Raw genomic sequence first — 22,400 nt, forward strand, 5'->3', positions numbered from 1 at the left:
GGGGTTACTCCTGGCTCTGCACTCAGGCGGTGCTTGGGGGACCATATGGGATGCTGGGAATCGAACCTGGGTCGGCTGCATGCAAGGCAAATGCTCTACCCGCTGTGCTATTGCTCCAGCCCCAAGTTCACCTCTTTGAGGAGGAGGGACTCAAAGTCTTGCACTTGGGTTTAAACTTTAGCGGTGCTCAGATCTATTAGAATTTCAAAATGGATGCAGGCTTCTCAGTTCCTCTGCAAGCAATTTGAAGAGCAATTGCTATTCAGAGGACATGATCTAGAAATAGATGGAAATCAGAACCAAATGCTCATCTGCAACACAAATGAACTCATTATCTTGCCCTCAGTCAAAAACAGATGCTAAATGAATGTGGACACTCATCCCAAAGGGATTAGACTTCTAATCAACAATGAAGTTTGAAATCTCAGTCTTGTGAGGTTCCTTAAAGTGCTATCACACTCTTAGTCAGGACTAAAGAATTAGCTCTTAAGTTCCCCCGAGTTCTCAATTTAATAACGTTAGACAAGGGTGGAGTTGTTGTCAAAGAAGCACATGTCCACTCAAAACTGTCCTGATTATCTCAAGGCAGGCAGTGCAGGGCAGGACTGAGACCGAGAAGACATCACTCTTTCAGATGTAGACTAAGGGCACCGTTCTTCTCTGAAGCCTCAAGTCACTAGGACTGATAAAATTAAAATGCTCAAAAGCGGAACTTGTTTCAATTTTGATCATACAGTGCATGAGTGACGAATCACTACTGTCTACTCCCCTAACATGCTTGAACAGTTACTAGAGAGAAGGTAGATGGTATTGATATGTCACGGAGTCGAGAGGCATCAAGAACTTAATACATCGGGCTGGGGCCATAGTCTGGAAGGGTGTTTGGCTTGCACCTGGGTTTGATACAGGTGGATTCTATGTGGTCCCATGATCACTGCCGGGAGTAATTCCTGAGTGCAGAGCCAGGAGTAACCCCTGAGCATCACCAGGTGTGACCCAAAAAGAAAAAATACCCCAAAAAACCCAAACCCAAAACAAAACAAAAAACACCACCCCAAGACTTAACAAAATTATGGGGCTGGAGTGATAGTACATCAGGTAGGGCCAATCCTGGGCATCCCATATGGTCCCCTGAGTACCACCAGGACTAATGCCTGAGTGCAGAGCCCAGAGTAATCCCTGAGCATGGCTGAGTGTGGCCCCCCAAATTAAAAACCAAACCAAGACAAAAAAATACTCAACAAAATTACGAGTATAGGGTTTGGCTTTGGAGGAAGATGGCCACTGAGAAGTTTGAGGCACACCCCCTCGTGTCTCTCTCTTACTCTGAGGAGAAACTAGACAGGCCAAAGTGTCAGTGGGTTTTGTTGGACAGGAAGAAGACAAAGAGTTGCAACTTTTCTGTTCCCAGATGTCATGAAGCGGAGAGTCACAGGATGGCGTGGCCTGAAGTTCAAGGATGGAAAATATGGCCATGTACAGTCTTTAGATCCTCTAAGTGATGAGGCCTCCATCTAGAAATTTCTTTGGTCTTGTTCCAAGATGATATCAGTTTGAGCATATCATGCTGAGTGAAGTTTACAGTAGAGAGGGGCAGGTACAGAATCATCTCTTGTGTGTGACATAAGAACAAACTCAGTAAGGCAATGGCCAAAGACAACGGACCCTGAAAACTGGCCAGAGAACTGAGCCTCTCATGGTAGGTGAGGGTGGGGGGACGGGAGAGGAGTGGGTTGAATGAAGAGAGGCCACGAGTGGAGTGTGGGGTTGGAATGCTGTGTGCAGGAAACCTTATCATTAAAGTACTGCAAATGATGGTGCCTACACTAGATAAAAGAAAAAGATGAAATCACGGCTACTGTATGTCATACTGTTCACATATACACACATATATGTGCATACATACAATTTTCCTGTTTCTTAGTCTTCCTTAGCAGCACTCTCAGCTAGGAGAAGAATGGTTGGATTTCTGGGATCTGGCAGGAGGCTACGAGAAACACGACTGCCAGTTCTTTTTTTTTTTTTTTTTTTTTTGCTTTTTGGGTCACACCCAGCGATGCTCAGGGGTTACTCCTGGCTTTGCACTCAGGAATTACTCCTGGCAGTGCTTGGGGAACCATATGGGATGCCAGGGATCGAACCCGGGTCGACCGCGTGCAAGGCAAACGCCCTACCCGCTGTGCTATCGCTCCAGCCCCAACAAGACTGGCAGTTCTTAAAACCATCTCCCACACAGACCCCACGCAGTTCTTCTCCAGGTCTGTTCCTCTCAAGGTATTAAATCATTCGCTTTTGTTTGAATGGAGTCCCATGATTTTATTTCTTAGGAAAGTTTACAGCATTTGAACTGTGTGTCCATCCACTCAGCCACCCGCCCCCCCAGGAGCATTCATGATCACGGCGTGTCAGGCTCCCAGGCAGAACACACGTCCACTGGTGATTGTTGTTGTACATAGAAAATGAGGGAATACAACTGAGATGAATACCAGGGAGCGCCCACATGGCAGTTCCACGTTCATTCCTTCATCAAAACCACAAAGATCTGCAAGAATTCACGGTTAGCAGGAAACACAATCATTATGCCGCACTGTAAACCACACCTTCTGATCGACAGAAAATGAGAATGAGCATCATTATTATAAAATAAAATAACAGTGATAACAATGCCATAACTTAAGATCTCTCATGTAGTCCAGCTACAGAATGGATACAAAATGGAATAACTTAATGCAAACAATACTGTTCTTGTATAAGTTAAAAATTTTTCCTTCATCCGAAAGAGCTATAAATTATAGACACAATTGAAATCAACGTCTCAACATAAAATGTAAACAAACGGAGGGCTCCCACAGGCGAAAGGAAGTGCTCCCGATTCTCTCCTACCTTTCCTTTTTGGCTGATGCAAGCAGTGAAAGACAAGGAGGGCACGTTCCCACCTGCGTTAGAAATGGCTTAATACCTGCATGCGTGAGTCTCTCCCAATGTACAATAGGAAGCTCTGTCATCGGGGCTAGCCAGCTTCAGTCTAGAGAGGGGGTGAAACAGTCACCGATCTGGGTGACAGAGACAGCAGCGAGGCACGCATCTACTTTGCTAGCACATTCTAGATAAAAATGCCCTTTAAGCAGAGGCACCCGGAAGTACCATGGGATGCTTTGCAGACCTCAAAAACCCTGGAGAACAAGAACCTCGTGCTTTGGACAATGTAAAAAAAAAAAAAATCCCTCAAACTGCCGCTTAGCATCGGTGGTTCTTGCCAAGTCTTCAGTGCAATGATTTAAAATTGCATCAATCCAGAATGAAGTCAAATATATTTTTACAAGGAGCCTTGCACACACACACAAAAATTCTACTGTGGTGAGAGGGGGAAATGCTTCTTGCAAGTTGCCGATTCGGTCATTCTTTTGGCAGCGGCACCAGCCAGCCACTCAAGCTTCCAGGACAGAATGAGTTAAGGAACGAAAACAACGGGGTGCGTCTGGGTTTGGACATTGCACAGAGTCACATGTAGCTAGCTGCCTTCACAGCCTGTTCTCCAGTCTGAAGCCTTATAATTCTAGTAGACAACCTGGCTCGGGAGGTGGGGCAGGGTGGGGGAGGGAGGGGAATCCATCTTCTCTACATCACGGAACTGAGACACGCTAAGTGTATGTCGCAGATTCTATGTTTGCTTCTCTAACATTGTTGTAGATGTCCTTGTTCTCTGACCCTTTCTCTCACCCAGCCTCCTCCTTTTCTTTCCTAAAGGATCTGGTTGATGGGTGGAGAGGAAATAAACTGGGAGACAATGGCACTTGAATCTGAAAAATCAGCACGTTGGTCAAGGGAACACATTGGTCCAGGGACCGACAACGATGGCATTAAAAAGGGACGTGTTGGTCAGGGTCAAGGTTTGACACTACCTGTCTCACTACCAAATGCTGCTTAAAATTTTAAAAAATAAAGTCGGCTTCCACATAGACAGTTTTCCTTTTTCCTCGTAGAGGAAACACAGGCCTTCAAAGACCTTGGATGCAAGTATCTGGTCACCAAATGTTTCAGGGTCACTTTCATCCCCTGGGAGGACAAGCTGGTTGAACTTAAGGTGATCTGTTCACAAGTGACCTGAACTTCCTTTTGCTTTTGGTGTTCTTTGTTTTCTAAAATGCTTAAGACTGTCTTGCTCTGGCTCTCCAGTCATTTAATGGCCAAAAGAACTGGTCCCTTGTTTAAGTAGCAATAATACCTCCTGGCCTCACAAATTCTCAAGTATTTGCTCCTAAATGCCACTTCTTTCTTCTCTTCCATCCTTCCTCTCTCTCTCTCTTTTTTTGCAAGAAATTATTCTCTCTATCATATATAGTTCACTCTTTACAGTACAAAGTGTTAAAATGTCAAACAAAAATAAATATCAATGTTACAGTAGCTAGAATATTCAATAAAATAGATCCCTGCCATTCTTGATTGAAATGTTCAGTGAGACTTAATTTCATTTGGATATTTTTTTTTTTCCAGAGATTCACGAAGTCTCATGTTCCTGTTATTGCAGCTCGGTTCTAGGGGTAAGAAAAATAGGGTAGCTCTCTTCCGAGACAAAAAAGCAGGGAGAGAGTTGGAAGAGTTTGGGGGGCTGGACAGATCTGAAATGCCGGTTAAATCAGGAGCTCTTCAGGACGGGCGTTCTCTCATTACCACGTAGCGGAGCTGTAATGCTTATTGGTCCTGACTGTGGCATCAGAACACTCCCCCTCTGAAGAGTCACAGTCCGAGTCTTCAAACTGCAGAGGATTCTGCAGAGACAAGACACAAGGAAACTGTCACTCACTTCTGCAGCCACTCTGGCATAGCACTGGGCCGAGGGAGAAAGGACTTCAGAGGCCTGCCCACCTGGAGAAAAAAAGATCTACAGAGACAGAGGTCACTGATGCTGATTAGAACAGTCAGGCCTGCCGTGCGTGGTTAGCATGGAGTGCGTTTAGGATACACTCTCTGTATCTAATCACATATTTATTCATCTGTCATACCAACAATGCTTGGAGACAGATGCTGTCATTGGACCCGTTTTTCAGTGCTGGGAAAGGATCTATCTGCACCAAAGCGCTTCCTCACCACCGCAAATGAGCAGTGGCAAATCTGGGCTTCGCATCTAGGCGGGAGGGTTCCAAGGCATCCGGACTCAAGCCCTAAGCTAGGGAGCGCGAGGAAGACAGAACTCTGGATGAACGGAGGACCGAGGCCTGTGGGGAAAGCAGTGGCAGGGAATGTTCCTTGGCGGGGAACGCTGGGGGCGGGGTGGGTGGGTGGGGGCTAAAGAAGAGAGAGAGGCTCCACCCTTACCTGGAGATGTGGGGGATACCTCTGGAACAGCTCCCCGATTCGGTGCCTCTTTTGGGAGGAGCTGCCATCATTTGGGGGGGCGGGGCTCTGTGGATCTCTGAGCTCCCTCTTATTTCTCGGAGGCAGCATCTTCCCAACAAAACGGCGACTGGAGGCTCTAACTGTCCCCAGCCCTACATTAAGTGACAGGAGAAGTGCACAGGGGCGGAGGGGGGAAGACGCACCTCATAGCCACGCTCCTCCACGCACAGCTTGCCCAGAGACATCTGCGTCTTGACCCGGCGCACGGCGCACTCCTTGTCAGAGAGCCCGTCGGAATGTGAGGAGATGTCGATGGGGATCTCAGGCGTCTGGGAGAGCAGGTCATCGAGCTTCTCGGCCAGGCGGTCTTCAAGCTTGCCAGCTAACTCGTCGGGACTGTTGGAGTGGTCACTGGTGTTCCCCTCCTCCCCATCAGACACAGAGAAGTTCTCGGAGCTGAAGGTGGAGTAGGACTGGCAGCTGCTGATGCAGCGGTGGGGTCTGGAACCAACGAGAAGCAGCCCGTCAGCCCTTAGTCACGGCACCACCGGGACCTTCCTGTCCTCGGCTGTGCACCGGGGCCTTGGGAGAGACTTGTGTCGCTGCCCTGGGGACTCTCCGATTCAATTACGTAGAAATTATTTTGTTTTAAAGCAACTGAGAAAGACACGAGAGAATTTTCCATTTTTCTGTTTAGCTTACGTGTTTATGTGCACGAATTCACAGCTGCTCGACCTCTTATAGTCTAGCTCACTGATATACCTAAAGCCGCACATATGTGTTTGGTTTTAACATACTTTTGCTTTTTTTTTTTTTTTTTTGGTCACACCTGGCTATGCACAGGGGTCACTCCTGGCTCTGTACTCAGGAACTACCCTTGGTGGTGCTCAAGGGACCGTGTGGGATGCTGGGAATTGAACTTGGGTCGGCCGTGTGCAAGGCAAACGCCCTACCCGCTGTGCTATTGCTCCAGCCCCAGGTTTTAACATACTTGATTGTATTCTCTTATATACATCCTCCATCCCTCTCGGAGAGCACGGCAGGCTACCGAGAGTATCCCGCCCACACAGCAGAGCCAGGCAAGCTCCTCACGGCGTATTCGATATGCCAAAAACAGTAACAATAACAGGTCTCCTTCCCCTGACCCTGAAAGAGCCTCCAAATATGGCACCATTTGGAAGTACGAGTAAGGAGAGGCTGCTAAAATCTCAGGGCTGGGATGAATGGAGTCTTTACTGGCACCCACTCAAGCAAATCCATGAACAATGGGATGACAGTGATACAGTTTATGTGCACAGTGCCACATTCCAAAGCTGAAGGGAACCACAGGTCTTGGAAACATTCAAGTCATATGTATGGGGAGTATGTAAAGGGTATGCAGGGTATGTAAATTACCTATCAAAATCATGCTTCTTATTGAGGAAATCCTAGATCTTGGTGCTTTCTCAGTGAGAGAGGAAGTGCTTTGCATGTGCACAGCCCAGATCAATTAAAAAAATCTAGATTTCACAGGCAAAAGAGACTGTAGAGTTCTTGATCTAGCTACTGACCTGGAGCAGAAAATGAGCAGAATAGGCCAGTTGGCGGCTTTGGGACTGTCCATGCTCCACTCAGTCTTCCCACCTCATCCCCTCTGCACTTCCTGAGCCTCTTGGCCACCAGACACGGCATCCCTAGAAGGCTCGCGTGTCTTTAGGCCCTCTGCCTGACAGATACTCAATGGAAAGGAGTTTGGGAAAAAACTTTTAGTGGTTGGAGAGATTGTCCAGCAAGCAGGGTGGTTGCTTGGCACAAAACTGACCAGGTTCCATCTTCGGCAACCCATATAGTTCCCTGAATCCCATCAGGAGTGATCCTTGAGTACAGAGCTGGGAGTAAACCCTGAACATCACTGGGTGTGGCCCCCAAACCAAAAAATTCACAAAACACCTTTCACTCCATTGTGTGGACACCACTCAACCCATTAGTGGCTCTATTTTTTTTTTCCTTTTTTCTTTTTGGCTCACACCTGGCAATGCTCAGGGGTTACTCCTGGCTCTGCATTCAGGAATTACTCCTGGTGGTGCTCAGGATCATATGGGACACCAGGGATTTAACCCAGGTCAGCCACGTGCAAGGCAGACGCCCTACCCGCTGTACTATCGCTCTGGCCCCAAGTGGCTCATTTCAATTAACATCTGGTGTTAGCCCTGATGGGACAAGTCTTTTGAGAGCTGGAGGTTTCTGATTTTCCTTCTGTTGTTTAGACACAGTCTAATAAATTAGAACACTGTGAGCTTCCACTGATTTAAGAAACAAAACCAGGGTGGGAAGCCCTGGATGCTTTGCATGCAGGAGGCCTAGATTTAGTCCCAGGTACCATAATCCCCCCAGAATCACCATGACTGGACCTGGAACAGTGCAACAGAAGCAGCTCCTGAGCACCAGGTGAGGCTCAAAAATAAGAAACCAAACAACCACTGCTCCCTGGCAGACTGGAGACTCGGGAGTCTCCAGATATCAAATTGAGATATCAATTTCCATTGTTGAAGCCACACAGTCTCTGGTCTTTTGTTATGGCAGCCCAAGCAGGTGAATACAGGAAGGAACACTAGAAGCCAGCACAATTACTCAAAAAACAATACGACCGTTTCTCATAAAGTGTCCCCTGTAACCTAACATGATGGCCGCTTAATACCTATACTGCAAACCATAACACCCAAAAGGAAAGAGAGTAAGAGGGAATGTGTCTGCCACAGAGGAGGGGGTGGGGGTGGTGGGAGGGATACTGGGAACATTGTTGGTGGAGAATGGGCACTGGTGGAGGGATGGGTACTCGAACACTGTTTGAAACGTAAGCACGAAAGTTTGTAAGTCTGTAATTGTGTCTCATGGTGATTCATTAATTTTTTTTTTAAAATGCCCCCTGTATTCTCAGTTGTTATCTGCTCTATCTCTGTATACCAGAAATTCCCTTGCTCTGAGTCTGCTCAAGTCCTGTTTGTGCAGTCAGCTGCCGAAACATGGCAGCCGAACCGATGAACATGGTGGGTTCACATTTCCTATAAGGGGGTGGTGAGAAAATGAACTCTGACCAGAAGCTATGGCAAACTCAGAAATTTTTTTTTCAGTTTCAAAGGAAACAATCATATATGTTTATCAGTTTTACCTCTGTCTTCGTGGAAATTCGACTTCGCTATCTACTTCCCCTTCTTCCTCTTCAGAGGAGTCATCTCCACTCTGAGGAGAACAAGGGAAAAACGTTATTTCTCTCTCTCTCTCTCTCTCTCTCTCTCTCTCTCTCACACACACACACACACACACACACACACACCACAAACTTCCTGTAAACTATTTACTTATCAAAAGACATTGTGTGGTAGCTTGCTGGGTATAGCAGGTAGGTGTGTACTAGAGGCTGGAAACCTATAAAAGTGAGTAAAACATTATCTTTGTCCCCAGAGAGGTGAAGGGTCCATAAGCAGGTGGAAGGGTGAGACATGGAGGGGAAACTGCAGAGGAAGTCTTCTATTTGGAGTGTGGAATCTCTTAGAATTATGTCACTAGCAGTTCTAGGCTCTCTCATGGAGATACCACCAAGAAGATTCTTCAGTTCTTCAAATCCCAGGAACTACTTCCCCCTTAATGCGCCAATCACTTTCCCACTAAACTTAGAGTTACTGTGCTTATAGCATCTCCCACACTAAGATCCACCTTATTTGAAGATTAGCCCATATCCTGTTGCACTGTATTCCTCCTCCACCTTTGACACAAGGTTGCTACAAAACAGGCACTTAGCACATTACTGAGTCACAGTGGGTGGGGATGGGGATGCATTGTTGGGACATCTGAGGCCTTGTGATTGTCAGGGCTCTGTGGTTGATCTGGCAGGCCAGGTAAGTGTCCTCTCTGAGAACTTCTCTCAGGGGAAAGGTTCCATCTCACTTGAAGGGCCTAAGTAAGAACAGCCCAACTTAAGATCAAGTGTCTTTCCCCATCGTGCCAGAATGCTGTGGATCGCTGTAATCCCTTCTGCGGTAGCTAACTGGGCCCTATTTATTCCCAAGAGAGTACAATTCACCGTCTGAAAACTCGGTCCTAAAATACTCTCACTCTTTCTTACCCACTGCTATTCTGAAGTGTCTTCTGAATGGGAAACCAGGGATGGAGTTTTCCTGCCCTTGGAGATGCTGAGCCCCTGGCCCCGGGGGTCCCTGTAGGAGTGGACCTCAGTGGAGGGAAGCTGACCTGCTCTGTGGGGAAGAGGCTCTGATCAGGCCCAATGTGTAAAGGAAGTGTCCCAAGGCCAGCAAACCCAGGGATGGCACCAAACTCGCCTCAGGCAAATTCGAATATGTAGGTTGTTGGGAATGGGGTGACTGCTAAAGTGTGCAGGATGTCTTTGGGGGTGATGCAAATGCTCCTGGCCAGCTGTGGTGATGGTTGCACAATGCTGTGAAGAGAAACACTGAGTTGTGCACTGTACAAAGTCAGGAATAAGCCCTGAGCACCACTGGGTATGGCCGGACCCCTCACCTTCCAAAAAGTTCACATCAACCAATGAGGCAGTGTCCACTATTCATAGACAGATACCCATGAAATGGGATATACAGTGTCAGATACCTAGGTCCACAGAGGTACTGAGTGGAAGAGCCTGGCAAGCCTGTGTGAGTCCCAAGCCTGCCTGTGCTCTTAACTATCACTGTCGCACTGTAGCACTGTCGCCCCATTGTTCATCGATTTGCTCGAGGGGGCACCAGTAACATCTCCATTGTGGGACTTGTTACTGTTTTTGGCATATAAAATACGCTATAGGTAGCTTGCCAGGCTCTGCTGTGTGGGCAGGATACTCTAGGTAGCTTGCCGGGCTACTGAGTGGATGGAGGAATCAAACCCAGGTCAGCTGCGTGCAAGGCAAACACCCTACCCACAGACTAAACTATAGGAAGCCAGAGATGTGACAAGAAATGGGTTTCAGTGATTAAGAACCGACTGGATCATTATGGTTATTCATTAAGGCAATGCTTTCCAGAAAGTACTGTGAAGTAAATTTTTAAAATGCCTTAGGGGCTGAAGCGATAGCACAGTGGGTAGGGTGTTTGCCTTGCACTCGGCTGACCTGGGTTCGATTCCCAGCATCCCATATGGTCCCCTGAGCACCGCCAGGGGTAATTCCTGAGTGCAGAGCCAGGAGTAACCCCTGTGCATTGCCAGGTGTGACCCAGAAAGAAAAAAAAATGCCCTATAGGGGCTGGAGCAATAGTACAGTGGGTACTTTCCTTGTACACACGGATGACCTGGATTCAATTCCCAGAACCACCAATAGTCACCTGAGGACTACCAGGAGTGATCCTTGAAAACAGAGCCAAGAATAGACCTGAGCACGGTTGGATGTGACCCCAAAAGCCAATATACATATATGTATGCACATATAAAACCCCAAATATATAGAGATGTGCATACACACATAAACGCACATAAACATGCATATACATATACGCATATATGTACACACACACACATATATATTTGGGTTTTGGGGCCACAACTGGTCATGTTCAGGGGTTACTCCTGACTCTGCACTCAGGAATCACTCCAGTAGTGCTCATAGGACCATATGGGATGCCAGGGATTAAACTCAGGTCGGCTGCATGTAAGGTAAGCGCCTTACCCACGGTACTACCTTTCTGGTCCTGTATATATATACATGCGAGTATTTTAGAATCCAAAGTATATTTCCGTGCTTAGCCACTGATTCTGTTATTTAAAACAGAAGCGACCATCTGAGCCATTCAGTACAGAATTACACAGCTAACGAAAGGAACTCTTTAACTGTGCATCCTTCCATGCAAGTTCCCTTTCCAAGCCCTTGCAAGGCCTAGGAAAAGAGTAATTTTCAAAAGCACTTTGCTGGTGCGTGTGTGTGTGTTTGACCCAACACGGACTCTAAAACAAGAGTCCCCGCAGGGTGGGACGCAGCGCTGGCGTCATCGTAGCTCACCTTCTGCAAGGGCCTTGTTTTTCGAGGTAGCGCTGGGGGGGTGTGGAGCGGAGGGAGGCCCCGGGACGAGGCCGACCCACAGCCGTGGAACTCACTGTCCTGCACTGGCTCGGAAGCGCGGGTGCTTTCCGAGAGGGAACCGGTTGCTGGTGACGTGGAAAGGTCGGGGGTCCTCTCTGCCGGCCGCGCCGAGGGGCCCGCGAGGAGGGCCCCGTAGTGTTCCGGGCCGCGCGGGAGGTAGGGGTCGTAGTGGTCGGCCTGGCAGCAGCCCCAGGGGCCGGCCGGGCCCGTGTCCAGCTCGGCGCCCCTCCAGCAGTCCGCGGCCACGGCGGTGGAGATGAGGTCGGGGCTGGAGCCGGGCATGCGTCTCTGCGCGTGGTTGCTGAGCGGGCTCCGCAGCGCGGCGGCCGGCCCGAAGTACCGCAGGTTGTTGGCGCAGGCGGCGATGTCCTGGCCGTGCGTGTTGAGTCGCGGGTGATGCGGGGGCGGCGCGGGGGACCCGGGCGGGGCCGCGTGCAGGGACGAGGGCTGCGGCGAGCCCTCCGGGGCCGGCGAGGTCTTCAGGAAGGCCGCGAAGTCGCCGTGGCTGCCCCTGCTGCTGCCCCGGCGGTGCCGCGGCTTGCTCCGGTAGCGGCTCCTGCTGCTGGACGTGGACGTCTTGGGGCTCCCGGACAATGGCGAGGCGGCGGGGGCCACCTCCGCGCTGGGGATGCCCTCGGACCGCAGCAGGTCCGGCCTGCGGAGACAGGAGACAGCGGGGGTGGGGGGGTTGGGGGGGAGGCTAGAAACGCGTCCCAGCTTAGAGAAACGCAGCCCAGCCTCGAACTCCCCTTGAACCAGTGGGCCGGTTGCACAGGGGTTTACCCAGAAGAGATCAGAGGCGTGTGTGCAAATATATATATATATATATATATATATATATATATATATATATGCTGTGGGATCGATCAAAGTCAAGTCAGAAAGAGCCTGGGTGTCTACCAACAGAGGGGTCCCTTTCTTCCTTCTGGATCTGATTCTGACCTCAGGGATAGAGAAACTTTAATTCCCTTTTCTTTTTTGTTTGGTGGTGACGGTGGTGTGTATGTGTGTGGTTTTGTGTGTGTGTGTGTGTATGTGTGTGGTTTTGTGTGTGTGTGTGTGTGTGTGTGTGTAGGTGGGTCGGGGGTGTTTCGTAGCTTGGGCCACACCTGGCTGTGCTCAGGACTTACTCCTGGCTTCTGTGCTCGGGACCCATATGCAATGCTGGGACCCAACTAGGGCTGGCCGTGCAAGGTAAGCGCTTTACCTCCTGGACTACCTCTCTGGCCCCTTTCAATTCCCTTTCACTTCTAGTTCTGCCCTTTCCGTTGCTTGACGTCCTTCCCGTCACCTCAATTCTCCGATTGGTGCCAGTATACCACGGTTCAGCCTGGGTGTTTGCTGATGATCAAAAATCAGTCTGCTCGCATGAGGGGGTCGCCCAGGAAAGAGGCAGTGAGGCTCGGGGAGGATGATGTGGACATGGTCTCCTAGGGGCTGGGGCTCGGTCACGTTTGTCTTTGAGTGTGAGCTACACTGGCAAGGAGTCCTGCACGCAGTAGGACTCAGTAAAGGTGTAAGGCAGTGGGGGGTTGGGGTGGCGGCAGAGAAGGGGGGAATAGGCCTCAGGGAATGGTTTCCAGAGGGAAGATTTGGACATAACCACTCCCCGTTTGTTGGGAGAGGCCTCACGCTGCTCTTCCAGGAAAACAGATACGAATCAGCAGGAGGCCGCAGAGCAGGGAGGCTGGCTGAGGAGGCAGCTCAGAGGACTGGGGGCCTTGCTCGGGATGGGGAACCTCAGGGACAATCCCCAGCGCGGCCCCTGACCACTGCCCAGTGTGTGTGTTGGGGGAGGAAGGAGGTGGATGACAGAAACCGAAGCTGGAGGGCACAGACTCCTTTGGTGGGGAGGAGGGGTGGAGAGGGAGGGTGTAGGAACTTGAACCCAGACCTCAAATAGGCAAGGCATGTACTCACCCACTGAACTACACCCCAGCCCCCAAACTTGTTTTCTTTAGGAAAAGAATCCTTGCCTTAGGTGAATAATTACAAAAAACAAACAAACAAACAAAACCCAGCAAGTGACACAGCTTAATAAGCAAACAGGCTTGTGGCTATCAGGTGGAGGGTGGGGCTAGCAAAATGGGGGAGGGGGCTAAGAGGGGGAAGTATAAATCTTCATTAATAAACTAAGAGTCCCGGAGGAGGGGGAAGGAGGGAAAAAGAGGGGGGAAATGAGCCCCTGGAGACAGCACAAATAATATAGTCAACAAGACGGTGTTACATATTTGAAAGCTGCAAAGAGGTTGGACTTCACAAGATCTGAGAGGAAATGATAGGAACAAGATGAGATGGTGCCTGGGGAGTCCCGTGGTGGGTTCCCAGCAACACAGACATGCATGGCCCTGCTGTGGTGCGACCGGAAATGAAGGCAATACTTATACCATATCAGGTAGATCGAAAAGGAAAAAACAGTCCAGGATGTGGCAATGCAGTAAAGCACATGATGTGGGTGCAGAAGGCTGGGTTGAGCCCTGGCACTGGGCAAAGCCTTAAAGGAGTAGGGCACTTGTCTTGCAGGTGGCAGACCCAGGTTCAATCCTTGGCACCACGTAAGCTCCTCTGAGCACCGCCAGGAGTGATCCTTGAGCTCAGAGCCAGGAGCAAGCCCGAAAGCAAAACAAGTAAATAAGAGAAGAAAAAGAGCGGGGGTTGTGGACCAGCTGAAGAAAGGAGGGGCCGCTAAGCCTTCAGGAGGCCCCGAGGCAACTCTTTGTAGTTTTGTGGGTGTCCCGGGCTTGATGAGCTCCACTCACACTCTGAGCACTGCAGGGAGGGAACTATATGTGGTAGCAGAGATTGAATTAGGGTCAGTCACGTGTAAGGCCAATGTCCTAATGCTGCACTGTCTCTCTGGTGCTTTAAGGCGTAAAGGGCCAGAGAAGGTCAAAGGGCTAAGGGCTCCTGTGCATGTCTTGCATGCAGAGGTCCCAGATTTGATTCCTGGCTCCTCACAGCACCTCATGGCCTCCACACACTGCTGGGTGTGACCCTGGAGTCCTCCACACTGCTGGGCCCCATGGCAGCCAGCTGTGGGCACTGACCTGTCAGACCCACAAAGCTGGACCCAGTATCATCGGGAGGGAACTCTAGGTCCCCTGGTACTACGAAGGAGACCTCCCCGAAAACAGGCCACACCCTGCCCTTGGCTAGCCTTTCCTCCTGACCTTTCACCTTCTCACTGCCTAGTTACCTTACTACACTGCTCTCAGCTCTCACCTGAAGGTCTATACCCCAGGTTGAGGTGTACACTCAACTACTTTCCTGTCCATGCCCTTGGCTAGGATAATATCATCCCCATTACTTGGGGAGAATGAGGTTCTGGCAGAATAAAAACAGACCAGAGGGATATTCTAAGGTTAAACTAAAATTTTTTAAAAATGTATTGTTATTAGGGGAAAAGGGAATTTTTTTTAAAAACTGTCCAAATCTCATTGTTTTGGACACCTCTGATTTTCTGGGTGATCTGACATGTGTTTTTAACTTCACAGAAGTTCAGTAGCAGGAATAGGACCCTAAGAGAGACTCAGTCAAATGCAGGTAACAATCAAAGTGTTGGCTTCCGGTTTTGGTGGCAGATTTACAGGCACTTATTAGAAAACAATGAAACAACAACAACATGAATAATACAGGGTGGGGCAAAGCCTGGACCAATGATGCCTAACTCCTGATCTGTCATGAGCCCACCAGTTCCAGGCATTTTGGGTTAAAAAAAAAAAAGTGAAAGAAAATATGTGTCAGGGCTGGAGCGATAGTATAGCAGGTAGGGCATTTGCCTTGCATGCGGCTGACCCGGGTTCTATTCCCAGCATTCCATATGGTCCCTCGAGCACCGCCAGGAGTAATACCTGAGTGCAGAGCCAGGAGTAACCCCTGTGCATCACCAGGTGTGACCCAAAAAGAAAAAAAAAATCTGTGTCACCATGATGTTACTCTAAAAGAGAGATAGGTTCATGGTCCATGTCATAGGTTGTACAAGGAAGAGCTGGGATTTAAGTTCTTTCTCCTTTCCCTCTTCCAAGCTAAACCCATCAGATGTACCTTCAGGGATAAGAGCTAGAACTAGAATCTGGAACCCAGGGCAACACTCTCTCACTTTCCTCCTCTGACCCCTCTGGAAGTTTGTTTGCTAAGAACTAGGTGTGGGGAGTGGCACCCCCACATCTGACAGTGTGTCCTGAGGGGGGTGTATTTTCCCCTCCAGGTGACCCGCATGTCTCACCCACCGTTTGGTCTGTGTTCCGGGTTTGTGGGGTACACCTTTCCTCTTCATGAGCTTCTCCATGGTGTTAGGGTGGATTATCGGACGCACGGGGTGTCGTTTGTAGGTTCCGGGATATTTTTTCTCCACGGCTTGCTCACGCCTGCGGAATAAAAAGGAATAGCCCAGGGTTCTGTCATTGCCAACGGGAAAACTGGGCAGAACGTGTCCCAGCCCAGCCTGGCCCGGCCTCGGCCACACTCAGCAGACTCTTAGCGAGTTGCATGATAAAGCTGCTCTCCGCATTCACACATGGTGTGGCCGTACGGGAGAGAAAATGATTCTAAAGTCAAACGCAGGTGACTGCACTGGGGGCATGGCCTGACGTGAACCTTCTTTTCCAGAACCTTCTTTTCCCAGCACACCTCACGGGAGACACATCAATAAAGGAAGTTCGACTCAGACCGGGACCAACTGGGATTTTGTGCCTTTCTGACAAATTCCTTAAACCACTTTTAATGGCTCCTTACTTCCCCCAATGGGAGAATGGGGGACTAAAACTCTCAGTCATCTCTCCCAAGCTGTTCCGGAAATGCAGACCTCCCCTCCCCCCCATCAAGCCATTCAGCAGGGGTAAGGTTCGGATTTCAATGTCAAGGGCAGGTTTCTCGGGGCCAGCCCTGTGACAACTCTACTTCATGGTAAACCCCACATGGGGGATGAAGCTGGGCCCAGGACATCCATCTGGGCACGGGGCTGAGTGAACCGAGCGCCCGTCAGTTCAGAGGCGCAGCGATGTGGACGGGTGACGCTCGCCCTGCTGATGGACAGAGCCCCGTCCAGCAGCGCAGCCAGCGTGGACACATACTTAATCAGCTCCTTCTCGCGCATTTCCAGCTGCAGCATGATGGCGCTCAGCTCCATGTATAAGTTATTAGCTCGCTCGAGTTTCCGTTCGTAGTGTTCACGAATATCCAAGGCATGCCTGTCAAGCAAAGGACACGCAGTGAGGTCAGAAGAGCCAGTTAACCTGGGGGAGAACAAAGCCACGTGACGTAAGCACTGAGGGGTGTGTATGTGTGGTGGTGGTGGTGTGTGTGTGTGTGTGTGTGTGTGTGTGTGTGTGTGTGTGAGAGAGAGATTATCCATCCAAAGCATTGGAATATAAAGTGCAATGTGTGACTCTTGGGGAGATGGAAGGGGACACAGGACATGCACACTTACCTCTGGGTTTATCTGGACAGGCCACATCAGCCCGTAAAATCGGAGTGTGAGTGGTGTTTGAATTGTAGCTTTGTCTGTGTAGTGTTGGGAATTTCTTACTAAGACTACTGGATAAGGGGCCAGAGCAGTAGTACAGTGGGTAGGGCATTTGTCTTGCATGTGGCCGACCCAGGTTCGATCCCTGGCATCCCATATAGTCCCCCGAGCACCGCCAGGAGTAATTCCTGAGTACAGAACCAGGAGTAACTCCTGAGCACCATAGGGTGTGACCCAAAATGTCAAAAAAAAAAAAAAAGAGAAAATCGTGGATGAAAAACTCATCTGTGACTAGAAATGTGCAGTGAAAGGTACTGAGCTTATCCATAGCAGTCCTGTTTGGCAGAGACATTACCCAGGACTGTGTCTTGTAGCCTCTCACAGAATATACACATCCTGAGACCAGAGACAACATCTAACTTTCTGGCCTTCCAGGTCATGCATAATATAGGAGAGTATAATAAAGGAGAGCAGTAGGGAAGAATAGCACAGAGAATAAAGTGTCATAGAGGAGGGCTACTTTGGGGGTTTGGGGCCACACACGGTGGTGCTCAGGGGTTACTCCTGCTTGGTGCTCTGAGGTTGATCCTGGCAGTGCTTGGGGGACCCATGCAGTGCCAAGGAAGAAGTTCAGGCCTCCAGTATGCCAAATCAGTGTTCAGATCTTGTCTCTCAGGCCCCACGGAGTACTGATTTATTTTATTTTATTTTTTGCTTTTTGGGTCACATCACACCAGGTGATGCACAGGGGTTACTCCTGGCTCTTCACTCAGGAATTATTCCTGGCGGTGCTCAGGGGACCATATGGGATGCTGGGAATTGAACCAGGGTCGGCGGCGTGCAAGGCAAATACCCTACCCGCTGTGCTATCGCTCCGGCCCCATGAATTTTTTAATTGAATCACTGTGAGATACAGAGTTATATAGCTGATCATGGTTGGGCTTCAGTCATACAGTGTTCCAGCATCCATCCCTCCATCAGTGTACATTTCCCACTGCCACCCTCTCCCCAGCCTGTCTCTATCTATGGCAGGCACTTTCCTCTCTCTCTCTCTCTCTCTCTCTCTCTCTCTCTCTCTCTCTCTCTCTCTCTCTCTCTACCTCTCCCTCTCTGTCTCTGTCTCTCTCTTCCCTTTGGGGCATTTATGGTTTGCAGTACAGGTAGAATTCTGATTTTTTTTTTTTTAAAGAATAAGAACACACAGCAGAGATCAAAGGTTTGTGAAAAGTGGAAGATGATTCACACAGAGGGTGTCCTTGAGTATCTGAAGATGGGGCAGAGGTGGGGAGGGACCTGCTCACCTGAGCTCTTCTCTGCGCCTTCGAATCAGCTCTTCATCTAAGCGGTGTATACAAGTCCCTTCACTTTTTATCTTCTCAAAGTGTTTTTTCACTTCTTCTCTCCATTCAGCCTGGGCAAGGACAAAGTTGACTTAATTAGTCTGTGCAACCAGAAGATCATGTACCAGATTTTTGTTTCTTGTGAGCATCCCATGAAGTTTTTCAGAATAAGTGTTGCATACATATCAGTGGTGAGCCAAGGTCTCTCCAGTTACTGTAAACTGCATGCCAGCCCCAATTTTCTTTATAAGTCCAATATGTGATATTGTCTCTCCTCCAGTTTCCTTGCTTGGTACTGCCCACAACACATCACAACTCACACACCAGCCATCACCGCTGGGTAGGGAGCTTTCAGGCAAGAGGACCGCTGTGATACCCGGGACGGAGGAACAGCTGGGATAAACACGCAGTGCCAGTGTGTCTGTGCCAACAGGACTATCTTTATAACTGGCACCAGCATTCCTCTTAGGCTGTAGGAGAATATCTTGAGAAAATACTAGGGGTATAAGAACCAAGAAGTATGAACAGCAAGAAATGCGGATAGAAAAATGAGGAAACTGTACAGGAATTGGGGTGTGAGGAGGGAAAAGAGAAAGAAGAAGAACAACTCAAGTTAAATGATTTAATAGTCTGACAAAATCTTTAGGGCAGGGATGAAGGTCTAAAATTGCTCAAAACATAGAGCCTCTTCCAATTGCCAAAACTTTTCGTCAAGTCTCTGGTATTGGGTGACTTTTATTTTTTAAGAATTAAAAACAAAGAAAATGCTGCTAAATTTCCTATTTGGGTCCATGATAGGACAAATACAAATAATCATATGTCAGGGATGGAGGCAAGGATTTCAGGAAGATGATGAGCATGAAATAATAAAATCTGTCCCAAATTCACAGAAATATTAGAAAACTCGATTTTTCATAAGGGACAGAATTTCAAGCCAATTTAATCCGAGTTTCATAAAGCAGAAGAATCTATGCAAGAGTAGGGTCTTTGGGTAGGATCTAGAAAATAGCAAAAGGAGAAGTTTTCTTACATTTTATATCGACTACCGGACTAAGAGTCAATATGATTTAGATGATTTCTTGTGAAGGCCAGATGTGTAACTAAATGTTTTTAACTGTATAATCTTCCTCCAGATTGGTGTTAAAAATTATTTCTGTTAACTGGGAGAAGTTATGTTTAAGTAGTTGTAGAATTACAGATGATTTCTCCCCAAGTAGCCCTTTCTCATTAATTTCCATAGAGGAAACTAGACTATAATACTTAGAATGTGATCATCTGTCTTATCGGTTATAATATGCTTTATAGACCTTCAGAAATAAATGTTGACTGACCATAGAGAGAGATTTCTGCCAGCTAGTTCACTTTTGAGCAGCAAAGCTGCGAAACGTCTTCATCAGAAAGCCACTGTAGAATGTGTTGCCCATTGTTTGGTAACAGTCCGTGACTGTACCTAAGCAATAAGCACAGGTTTGGTTGAGCTCCAGATAATGTCAAAGTCATGAGCATTTCCATTTTGACTGACGCTCAAGACTCTTTAGATCAAAAGAAAGGACAAGGGCCAGAGAGATAGGCCTGAAGATACAAGACGTTCACCTTGCCGCGCATGCAGTTGATCTGGTCCCATCTCCAGCATCACATAGGGCCCCTCAGCACTGCCAGGAGTGATACCTGAGCACAGAGCCAGTAATATGCCCTGGGCACCACTGGGTGTGACTCAACCACCCCACCACCACTAAAAATAAAAAATAAAAAAAGAAAAAGAAAAGAAAAGGAATAAGTGGGGCTGGAGTGATAGCATAATAGTATAATGGGTAGAGCATTTGCCTTGCACGCAGCCCAACCCAGGATTTGAACCCTGCCACCCTGTAAGGTCCTCCAAACACCACCAGGAGTAACTCCTGAGCATCACTGGGTGTGGCTCCAAACACAAACAAATAACAATAAAGAATCAAAACAAAAAATAAGGGAAAGGATCAAATTTGGAACTTAAAGTGTCCGCTTTTGGGCAAAAAACTACAATGGGTAGAACCGTAACTTAGTATGACAAAGCAGGGCTCAGGAGATGGAATACCTCTAGTGGCAAGAGTCAGGTTAAAGAAAAATCTATAAGAAATAAACTCTGATATCTAGCATATAGTAGATGAGACCGAAAGAAAGTCATTTCTTGGGGCTGAAAAGACAGGACAGGGGTTAAGGCATCCCGCCCACTCTGGTTTGAATCCCCAGCACCACATACGTTTTCCCACGTGCCACCAGGGGTCATTCCTGAATGCAGAAACAGGAATGGCCCCTGAGCACTGCTCGGTATGACCCAATGGCTCCACTCCCTCTAAAAATGAATATACATATTTTTTGAAAAAGAGTTTGGAATACTACGCAGCTGTTAGGAAAAATAAGATAATGAAATTTGTCTCTAAATGGATAAACTTGGAGATTATCATGCTGAGTGAAATGAGTCATAGGGGAGGACGGATATAGAATAATTGTATTCATTTGTGGGATATTTAAAAAAAACAGTATGAAATGAATAGCCAACACCAGGGGAAAAGGACCAGGAGGATTGGTAAATGGCTGGAAATTACCACAAGGTTGTAGGGGGTGGAGGGTAGTTAAGATTGAGGAGGGTCCATTATGAGAACATTACTTGGAAGTGATCACCCTGGACAAGAACTGAGTGTTGAAAGTAGGTAAAGTGATACACATGATAACCTTTCAGCATCTGTTTTGCAAGCCATAATGCCTAAAATGAGAGAGAGAGAAGAGAAGAGGAGAGGAGAGGAGAGGAGAGGAGAGGAGAGGAGAGGAGAGGGGAGGGGAGGGGAGGGGAGGGGAGGGGAGGGGAGGGGGGGAGAGGAGAGGAGAGGAGGGGAGGGGAGGGGAGGAGAGGGGAGGGGAGGGGAGGAGAAGAAAGGGGAGGGGAGGGGAGGGGAGGAAAGGGGAGGGGAGGGGAGGGGAAGGGGAGGGGAGGAGGAGAGGAGGAAAGGGGAGGGGAGGGGAGGGGAGGAAAGGGGAGGGGAGGGGAGGGAAGGGGAGGGGAGGAGGAGAGGAGAGAAGGAGGTGCCTGCCATAGAGGCAGGCGGTTTGGAGGGTCGGGAGGGAAACAGGACAGGGATCGATGCTGGGAAATTACAGAGGCAGATGGATGGGTGTTGGAACACTGTATGACTGAAACCCAATCATGAACAGCTTTGTAATGCTCTATCTCACGGTGATTCAATAAAATAAAAATTAAAAAACAAAAACAAAACTGAAATCCAATCATGAACAACTCTGTGTATCTCACCGTGATTCAATTAAAAAAAAAAAAACACAGAATAAAACAGAACAACACCTCAAGGGAAGAAGTCCTGCAGGCATTCGATCTCTGAGCACTGCCCTCCGAGAAGAGCTACCTTTTGCACTATTGCCCTGAAATATGTGAAAAATTTTGCATCATCGCTAGTTTTGCTCCTGCAAAGTACAACTCCACAGGGAATGCTGGCAGGTCTGGAATTTTGAGACGTCCAGAGCTGGTCCTCTTCATTAGCTCTGGAAATCACAGCCCCCAGCAGGTGGAGCAGCGCACTGAGGAAGCAGCAGCCAATGGACGGGAGCAGGGGGCTAGAATTTTTACCAGCAAGAAATGCCAACCATAAACTGATGCCAGGAGATACAGTGTGTCCAGCCACTTCACGGAAAGCAGGGCCAGCATTAGCCTGAGGCTATTTGGGATTCCCTGCTCTTTGTTTGTTTGTTTGTGTTTGGGCCACACCTGGCGATGCTCAGGGCTTACCCCCTTGCTCTGCACTCCTGGCAGGCTCAGGGCTTACCCCCTTGCTCTGCACTCCTGGCAGGCTCAGGGTTTACCCCCTTGCTCTGCACTCCTGGCTGGCTCAGGGGACTATAAAAGGTGCCGGGGACCCATTCCAGGTCAGCCACATGCAAGGTATATGCTGTGCCCGCTGCTCTATGGCTCCAGCCTGAGATTCCTTATTTTTCATTAGGGATTTAACCCAAATGTATGTGGAGGGTGGCAGGAGGGGTGCTTTACCAGATACTTAGGTACTGTGCAAGCAGGCAAAGGAAAATGTGGTGAAACTTGGGCTATTACCATGGGTGGAAATCTATTGTCCCAAGATAAGCCTGGGAAAGGCCTTTTCCTTCCTTCCTTCCTTCCTTCCTTCCTTCCTTCCTTCCTTCCTTCCTTCCTTCCTTCCTT

The 22,400-nt window shown here is 48.6% G+C and overlaps 1 protein-coding gene across 4 annotated transcripts in view; it reads right to left on the reverse strand.

Moving 5' to 3' along the window:
- Positions 1–2,296: 2,296 nt before the first annotated feature.
- Positions 2,297–22,400, reverse strand: part of MAP3K13 (mitogen-activated protein kinase kinase kinase 13) — a 192,191-nt gene continuing 172,087 nt past the window's right edge. For all 4 annotated transcript variants that reach the window (XM_055126079.1, XM_055126078.1, XM_055126080.1 and 1 more), the window contains 7 exons: positions 18,164–18,273; positions 16,471–16,587; positions 15,628–15,765; positions 11,318–12,053; positions 8,486–8,556; positions 5,541–5,838; positions 2,297–4,769 (listed from right to left, as the gene is read on the reverse strand). In XM_055126079.1, coding sequence (XP_054982054.1) covers positions 4,668–4,769; positions 5,541–5,838; positions 8,486–8,556; positions 11,318–12,053; positions 15,628–15,765; positions 16,471–16,587; positions 18,164–18,273 — 1,572 coding nt within the window. In that variant the 3' untranslated portion in view covers positions 2,297–4,667. The remainder of the gene's footprint in view (positions 4,770–5,540; positions 5,839–8,485; positions 8,557–11,317; positions 12,054–15,627; positions 15,766–16,470; positions 16,588–18,163; positions 18,274–22,400) is intronic.

Source organism: Sorex araneus, chromosome 2 (genome assembly GCF_027595985.1).
Source record: "Sorex araneus isolate mSorAra2 chromosome 2, mSorAra2.pri, whole genome shotgun sequence".
Lineage (NCBI taxonomy): Eukaryota > Metazoa > Chordata > Mammalia > Eulipotyphla > Soricidae > Sorex > Sorex araneus.